We start from the raw sequence: 8,962 nt of genomic DNA, 5'->3' as shown, positions 1-8,962 counted from the left end.
TAAATGATGGGTTGTACAGATAATGTATTTATGCATGCCATCCCCATCTAATAATAATAAAATAATAAAAATCTAATAAGTAAAAATAATCAAATAATAAAGATACCACAAAATACCACTTGATACCAACTCAGTTCCACTCCCCTCCCAAGAAGTTACTGCCCTCCTCATCTGGCTTATATAATTTAAGAACATATTCTGTGTATTTATATGTGTCAAAATGTACATATACAAATGCATGGTTTTGGTTTGTTGTTATATATAAGATGATGCAGTGTATAACTGCAACTTACCTTTGCTAAGGTATAGCTTCATGTCACAGCAATACGTGATTCCTCATCTTTGAGTTGCTGTATCTCATACGATAGACATTGTCTAGTTTGCAGTGTTGTTTATGTTCTTACTGCATCTCACATCTGAGTGGGGCGTTTGAGGCCTGCATCAGAAAATCAGCAGCCTCTATTCTTCTGGGGCTGTGCTAACATATGAAGGTCAAGAAATTGCTTCAGGTTTAAGTGGCAGCAGGAACTCTGATAGGCATCTTCCCTGGGCGGGGGTGGAGGGTGGGGATGGGGCTGTCTCAGATGGGCCTCTCCTGGTCTCCTTCCCTTTGAGGAACTAAGCCACTTTGCTCAGTTGCATGGGCTTTAGAGTCAGATTGCTTCCATCACTTCTTAGCAGTCTGTTTGTAAGCAAGATATTAAACCTATTGAACATGTTTCCCCAGCAGTAAGTAGGGAACTAATGATCATACATATTTTAAAGTGTTGGTATAAGGATATATATGGTCAGCACTTGGTAAAACATTTTAAAAATGTTTTCATCATATTGTTGTTATTGTTTAGTCGCTAAGTCGCATCAAACTCTTTTATGATCCCATGGACTGTAGCCTGCCAGGCTCCTCTGCCCGTGGGATTTTCGCAGACAAGAATACTGGAGTGGGTTACCACTTCCTCCTCCAGGGTATCTTTCCAACCCAGGGGTCAAACCTGTGTCTCCTGCATTGGCAGGTGGAGACACTGAGTCACTAGGGATATCCTCTTGGTATCATTGCTTCTTCATAATGGCCTCACCAGTTCTATCTCTGCTTCTTATCATCCTGGGATCTGGTCTAAGGAACAGGTTATAGTATGATTAGGTTAAAAAAAAAAAAAAGATAACCCTTTCACAATAAAGGGGATTATGGTGGAAGCATTACTTCCACTTGCATCACATTGTCCAGTTTACTGAAAGCTCTCATTGGACCTTCACATCTGCCGTGTGGCATGGGTGTTAGTCCTTTCTACACGAGGAAACTGAAGCTCCAATCTAAGGGTTTTGACCAGCCACAGCACCCAGCAGTCATCTGATGGAGTCAGAATATGAGCCTGAGTTTTTTGATTCCAATATGAAGTTCCTGGAAGAACTGTGGCATCAGCTATTATTTGGAGATTGTTAGGACTCACACACCTGGCCTGATTCTCTAAAAGTGACATTAATTCAGTAATCCATCCATGAAAATTTTTTTTTAATAAATTTTATTTTTAAACTTTATAATATTGTATTGGTTTTGCCAAATATCGAAATGAATCCGCCACAGGTATACATGTGTTTCCCATCCTCAACCCTCCTCCCTCCTCCCTCCCCATACCATCCCTCTGGGTCGTCCCAGTGCACCAGCCCCAAGCATCCAGTATCGTGCATCGAACCTGGACTGGCGACTCATTCATGAAACATTTCTTAAGGTCTTTAAAATATCTGCCAGACACTGCACCAAGGGCTGGTTACGCACAACTGAATGGACCAACAGGCAACTCTGCTATCGCAGGTAGGTACAGGCAAAGAACTTAGGGACTAAATCCTCCAGCCTGCAAACCAAGACTGGTTTTTACTGTTTAAAGTGATTGGAAAACAAGATATTTTGTGACACTTTTGTGAAAATTATGTGAAATTCAGATTTGTTTCCAAAAATAAAGTTGTATTGTAACACAGCCATACCCGTTCCTTGAGGTTTCCTCTATGGCTGTTTTCACACAACAGCAAAACTGAGTGGTTGTCATATTGTTTGTCGTTCAGTTGCTAAGTTGTTTCTGACTCTTTGCAACCCCATGGATTGTAGCCTGCCAGGATCCTGTCCATGGGATTCTCCAGGCTAGAACACTGGAGTGGGTTGCCATTTCCTTCTCCAGGGGATCTTCCCAACCCAGGGATTGAACCCAGGTATCCTGCATTAGCAGGCTAGTTCTTTACCACTGAGCCACCAGAGTGGTTGTCATAGTTGAACCTAAAATATTTACTCTCTGGCCCTGAACAGAAAAAGTGTGCTGACAGCTGCTTTAGGGCAATCACTATCCAGCCTTTCATTCTACAGACAATTTGCCTTCGATGGTAGGCATCTTCCAAGTTTCATTTTTCAGTTGTTCCAGTCTGGGGATCTTGAATGATTTAAGCGCTCCCTGCTGTACGTCTGCTTGTTCTAAGAGTGGATCAGGTGAGACATTGAGACAACAGTAAACCAACAAAAGTTAGAGAGCAGCGGCCTCTAGTGGCTTTAAATCTAAGCATTTTACTTCAGTTCAGTCCCTCAGTCGTGTCCAACTCTTTGTGACCCCATGGATTGCAGCACGCCAGGCTTCCCTGTCCATCACCAGCTTCCGGAGCTTACTCAAACTCATGTCCACTGAGTCGGTGATGCCATCCAACTGTCTCATCTTCTGTTGAACCCTTCTCCTCCCGCCTTCAGTCTTTCCTAGCATCAGGGTCTTCGCAAACGAAGTCAGTTCATTGCATCAGGTGGCCAGAATATTGGAGTTTCAGCTTCAGCATCAATCCTTCCAATGAATATTCAGGACTGATTTCCTTTAGGAAGGACTGGTTGGATCCTGCAGGCCAAGGCACTCTCAAGAGTCTTCTCCAACGCCACAGTTAAAAAGCATTAATTCTTCAGCACTCAGCTATTCTTTATACTCCAAATCTCACATCCATACATGACTACTGGAAAAACCAAAGCTTTGACTAGATGAATATTTGTTGGCAAAATAATGTCTCTGCTTTTTAATATGCTATCTAGGTTGGTCGTAACTTTTCTTCCAAAGAGCAAGTGTCTTTTGAGCAAGTGTCTTTTAATTTCATGGTTTCAGTCACCATCTGCTGTGATTTTGGAGCCCCCCAAAATAAAGTCTGTCACTGTTTCCATTGTTTCCCCATCTATTTGCCATGAAGTGATGGGACCAGATGCCATGATCTTAAGTTTTCTGAATGTTGAGTTTTAAGCCAAAAGCATTACTTAGATTTGGTTATGTTTATGCTTCCCTGGTGGCTCTTGGGGCTTCCCTTGTGGCTCAGCTGGTCAAGAATCCACCCACAATGCGGGAGACCTGGGTTTGATTCCTGGGTTTGGAAGATCCCCTGGAGAAAGGAAAGGCTACCCATTCAGTATTCTGGCCTGGAAAATTCCATGGACTGTATAGACCATGGGGTTGCAAAGAGTCAAGACACGACTGAGCAACTTTCACTGGTTGCTTAGATAGTAAAAGAATTCGCCTACAATGTAGGAGACCTGGGTTCGATCCCTGGGTCAGGAAGATCCCCTAGAGAAGAGAATGCTACCCACTCCAGTATTCTTGCCTGGAGAAATTCCATGGACAGAAGCCTGGTGGGCTACAGTCAAGATGGTTGCAAAGAGTTGGAAATGCCTGAGAAACTAACATACACATACACATGTTATGGTCACAGTGAAAAAACAGGTTTAGATGAGTCTTGGCTGAGTTGGGGGCTCTGTATTACTTTGAAATCTTTAGAACGTCCTGTTATTTGTTTCCCACATTTTAGTGGTCACAGGTCTCACCTGGAGAGTGGAATACACTCTTAGAAGAGAGGTAGATGAGTTAAAAACAAGGTAATGAAGAGATGACTGAATGCCACACCATTCTTGTAATATAAATAGGCAAATTTAATTACAGTCTTAAGAAACTGATTTAACAGTGTTAGTAAATACTTGCCAACACCTTGTCTTTAAGTATTAATGATGAAGACAGAGGCAGCCTGGTAGGAATCAGACACTAGAATTCTTGTCCAGCTTGACCTTAATCCGCCCCTGACCATGGGAAGCCATTTTCCCTCTAGGCTTCAATTAATCCCCTGTAAATGAAGGGGTTGGACACTTAACACCTCATACAGACTGTAATTACGTATTCTATTTGGAAAGAGATTATAAAATATTCCCACAGACCTTCAGTTTATGTAGTTTGTTGCGGTTACTCAGCTAGAAACTGGCAAAGCCAGCACCCAAATGCAGGTGTTGCTCTAAAGCTTTTTTTGCCTTCATCCTGGACACTGTGATACTACTGCATTTATCACTGCTGTGTATCAGGTAAATTTCTCTCCTCGAGAAAGGATATTTCCCGAAGACAAGGCATCTGGGGAAATTCTGCTGCTCTGTGTTCTATCAAAAAGAGGTCTGTGAGTTCAACATTTTGCAGCCACAGAACTTTTAAAAAAGCGATCAGAAATTGGATTACACTAAAATGTTACTTAGACACAACTCTACACATTCCTTTGCTGCATAGTATTTGCTCCTCTTCTTTAAAATGAGCGATTCAGTTCCAAGGCAAGAAAAAAAGTTTTAATAAGCTTTTATTTTTATATTCAAGATAAAGCATATACACAACTGAATATGGAAATAAATAACTAGAAATGCTTTGGAAACTTTTCCATTTCCCCCTCAAACTCATGAGTCTTTTTTTAACTTCATTTTAAGAAATACGGCAACTATAATACCAAGAGAAAAAAGAACCACAACTTTGTACAGAAACATATAGCCGCCTCTGACTATAAGGTTTAGCTGGAGTTTTAATAAACACAAAAGAGCACAAGACAAAAAGACTCTTCAACAGATTTACTCAAACAGCTTTGCTCGAGAAGAAAAAGGCACAGATTTAAGGGGATGACAGTGATTATTAAGAATATAGTAAATGGGGGCTCAGCCAAAGAGTGATACTTTATGAACTAAGTCTGGAAAAATGAACAAAATGAACTCTTTCCAATTACCTGCCTTCATTAAAATGAACTTTTAAATTAAATTGTATAAACATATGATATAAAGCTGGTACTTAGGAAGTATCTTTGTATATCTCCTCTATGTACATATCTTTGTATACAACTTCAATGTTCCTGATACATTTTCTATACACCAAAATGAGCCCAGGCCTCCCAATTGAACACCCCCAAGTCTCTGTGGGGCTTGTTGGCAGCTGGACGGCCCCAGCAGCACTCCCAGGCCAGCTAGAGAGAAGAGGGCCAGTTAAATGTAGTCATCTTCAACAGGCTCTCCATTGACGTCACAATAGTGGATAAAGATCGCCACTACTCGCTGAAACACACCCTTCTTCATCTGACGCATCTCTGAAATTTCCTCTCCTATTGTTTCCATACAGATGTCTGCAGACAGCTGCCCTTTCCTTCGAGGAGCATAGATGGTGCCTTGGAAAGTAGAAAGCAAAGGGGAAACAAGATTATCAAAATCATTTGGGAAGCTACTCTGATTAAGCTGGTCCATGAGATATGCCTGTATACTCTCATGCAGCGTACTGATGTATGTTTAGCTCATGGAATAGGTTCCCATCAGTGTGGTTATAATACTATTTTTGATGCCAAAAACAGTGCATATGGTTAAAGGCCCAAGGAGAAAATGCACCAGAGACGTAAAATATGTACATAAACTAAATATGTACATTTAGTTTATGAAATCTATTTCCTCCAAAATCTACACCTAAACTGTTAAGTTCCCACAAGCTACCCAACAAGCAGCAGCTCATAATTAGCAGAATAATTAGTATAAGTGGAACAATTTTGAAACAATATAATTGACCAATTCTTTAATAAAAGAGTAACAAGATCATCAACATTTAGGTTAAAAAAAAAAAAAAAAAAAAACTAGGCAGGAAAATCTGTCTGAAGGGCTCCTTCCTACACATCCCTAGTTAAGTCAATGATTCCCTATTGTACACATTTAGAGCTATTCTGTTTTTTGAGCAAGGGGAGAACCAAATAATAATAAAAAGCAAAAACATTCATATGGGAAGTGATTAAAAGCTGCACTGCTTATAATGCAAACAAAATACTCAGGATCTAACTCTCAAACTAGAGAATAAAAATCAAGTCAGGTCATAATTACTTTCTTCATCATCCTCAAAATCGTATCTGGCAAAGCTGTTAGGTTCTGCTGCCCGTAGTGATCTCAACCAAGGGAAGTCTGAAATCATGGAATACGGTGCTCCATCCACAACACCTAGAAGACAGATCAACAGTGCTACTGGTGGGGAAGTAAGGACAGGGCCAAATGCTGTGCATTTCGAAAGCAGCACCAGAGCTATGGATTCCAATTCTAGCTCTGCTACTACTTGGTCATGTGATTTTGATCATCCTTGGCTTTCATTAAGCCTCAGTTTCTCTCCCTTTATGTGTGTGTGTATATGTTTATACACAAATAAAGAGGCTAACACAGGTTCCCTCAAGTCACTGCAACTCAAGCTGTATCAAGTTCCAATTTCTTTTACTTTTTGTTTCAATACTGTTGATTATTTTAGAGATGGCAAAGACTCATACAGGGAGAGCAATATTTATCTCAGCCCTGCTACCTGCAGATATTTAATATTCCCATTATTTTGACAAACTGTAAGGCTCCTACTCCTATCTTCCCTAAGACATGTCTCTCCATCTAGTTAGTTAACAGCTATTTAGCTTTCCAACCATTTACAAACAAATGCTCACCTTCTAATGTATAGATTTCTCTACCCCAGGGATACTTAGGGTACTTCTTTAAGTCATCTTCACTTCGTGTGGCTTCAGGGAAGAATTCATACTTAATGAGCTCTCTGGAGGCAACAAGAAAAATTAAAAAACTATAAAACTGAAAAAAAAGTTGGGATATAAGTTAGAAAGGAAATATCAAAATGTGTCTTGCCTCGATTCTAATGAAGACCTCAAACAAAATATTAAAATAACAAATGCATAAAGACTGATGGATATATTCTGATGATATAAAACATCACAGTTTTGGACTTGCCTGGTGGTCCATGCTAAGTTGCTAAGTTGTGTCTGTTTGCTACCCCATGGACAGTAACCCATCAGGCTCCTCTGTCTATAGGATTTTCCAGGCAAGAATACTGGAGTGGGTTGGCAGTCTAGTGGTTAAGAATCCGTCTGCTAATGCAGAAGACACGGGTTCAATCCCTGTTCCAAGAAGATTCCACATATCATAAGGCAACCAAGCTGGTGGGCCCCAACTACTGGAGCCGACATGCTCTGGAGCCCGTGCTCCAGAGCGAAAGAAGCCACCCTTAGAAGAAGGCTGTGCACCACAGTGAAGGGTAGCCCCTGCTCACTGCAACTAGAGAAAGCCCATGCACAGCAACAAAGACCTAGTGGAGCCAAAAATAAATCATTTTTTTTTGTTTTTAAATGCGAGTTTTTTAAGATCTTTAATTTGACCTCTTTTAAACATGTTGTGGGGCTTCCCTTGTAGCTCAGTTGTTAAAGAGTCTGCCTACAATGCAGGAGACCTGGGTTTGACACCTGGGTCAGGAAGATCCCCTGGAGAAGGAAATGGCAACCCACTCCAGTATTCTTGCCTGGAGAATCCCGTGGACAGAGGAGCCTGGCAGGCTACAGTCCATGGGGTCTCAAGAGTTGGACACGACTTAGCGACTAAACCACCACAACCAACCAAACATGCTGTAGGCTAAAGGCGTGAAACTAAAGGTACATGCACAGCCTGTTCTTGTGGTTTTTAAGCTTGGAAATAAAATGTTACAAACACACATGTATGCATTTTAGTTTTAAGTCTTATTTCCCTTATTATTTTCACATATTTCATGTGTGTCAGTGCCTGAAAAGCCTGGATGAAATCATTTAAAATAAAAAACAATTAGAATTTGTTTCTGGGTGTCCTTGCTCCACAGAATGATACAGAAGGCTGTCAGGGCTGCAGATTACTTACTGGTTAATGTTTGCTATTGTGTCCATCCAGCTGCGAATGCGCACCTTGTTCCGGACATTGGGAGGGTTACTGAATTCATGGATAATACAGATATGATAGGGGTAGGGACCACTAAACAGCTTCTGCTCCAATGTTAGTGTGTCCACCTGTGGAAAATACCAGAGAGGATTTGGAACCAAGGAAGAGAATGCCTTAGCAATCTATCTCCTCGGCTTGAACAATCTTTCCTTGGGACCTCAGTTTTTGAATCTTTGGCTGATTTGAAAATCAAATAGTCACATTCTGCCCTGAACACAACTTGCCATGCTAGGAATAAGGCTAAGCAAATTCATCTGTCTAGCAAGCTCAACAATTTACATCTCACTGTTGTATAAACGCACATTAAACCAGAGAATCTGGATTTAGGTAACTGATCCCAGCAATTCACTTCTGAGTATGTCCTTTAGAGGTTTAAAGACAATATATTATAGAACTGTGAGTGTAGAACCATACACCTCATTCTAACTGGACTACTGTCCATTCCTAAAGACAGAACACATTTCCTTGCTTCCTTGTAGCTTTTGTTCACACTGCATCCCTATTATACTTATGAAATCCCACTTTGCCATCTTAATGACATCCATGTCTACCTCCTTCATGGAAAGGCAAACTTCTCAAGGGAAGGATGATGATCTGGGTATTTTTCAGCCCCAGCAAATTATAAACACTCAACAAGCAATCTGTGTACTGAAATGACTCTTTCCAGGCCAGGTTCAAACACTGACTGAAAACACTGATTGTTTAAAGGTTACTATTTCCTTTAAACGTTCTTTTGACATCAAGCAGTTTTACATGTAATGCTACTCTTTTTCCCCCAGTTTTACTGAGAAATAATTGACACACATCACTGTATACACTTAAGGTATATAGCATGATGATTTAGTAATATATACACTGTGAAATTTTACCACAAAAGGTTCAGCTAACAGCCATCATCTCATATGG

General features: G+C 40.6%; 1 protein-coding gene across 44 annotated transcripts in view; it reads right to left on the bottom strand.

Moving 5' to 3' along the window:
- Nucleotides 1-4,596: 4,596 nt before the first annotated feature.
- FBXO38 (F-box protein 38) overlaps nt 4,597-8,962 on the bottom strand; it is a 65,103-nt gene continuing 60,737 nt past the window's right edge. For all 44 annotated transcript variants that reach the window (XR_015167663.1, XR_015167664.1, XR_015167665.1 and 41 more), the window contains 4 exons: nt 7,979-8,124; nt 6,751-6,854; nt 6,155-6,268; nt 4,597-5,460 (listed from right to left, as the gene is read on the bottom strand). Coding sequence is in view for 39 of the 44 variants with exons in the window: in XM_086412293.1 (XP_086268419.1) it covers nt 5,282-5,460; nt 6,155-6,268; nt 6,751-6,854; nt 7,979-8,124 (543 nt within the window). In the remaining 5 variants the exon portion in view is untranslated. The remainder of the gene's footprint in view (nt 5,461-6,154; nt 6,269-6,750; nt 6,855-7,978; nt 8,125-8,962) is intronic.

The sequence above is a fragment of the Bos grunniens genome, chromosome 7 (assembly GCF_055505025.1).
Source record: "Bos grunniens cultivar Pamir isolate PY7600 chromosome 7, Bosgru_T2T1.0, whole genome shotgun sequence".
In the NCBI taxonomy this organism is placed as follows: domain Eukaryota; kingdom Metazoa; phylum Chordata; class Mammalia; order Artiodactyla; family Bovidae; genus Bos; species Bos grunniens.
This window is presented reverse-complemented; position numbering and strand designations above follow the sequence as displayed.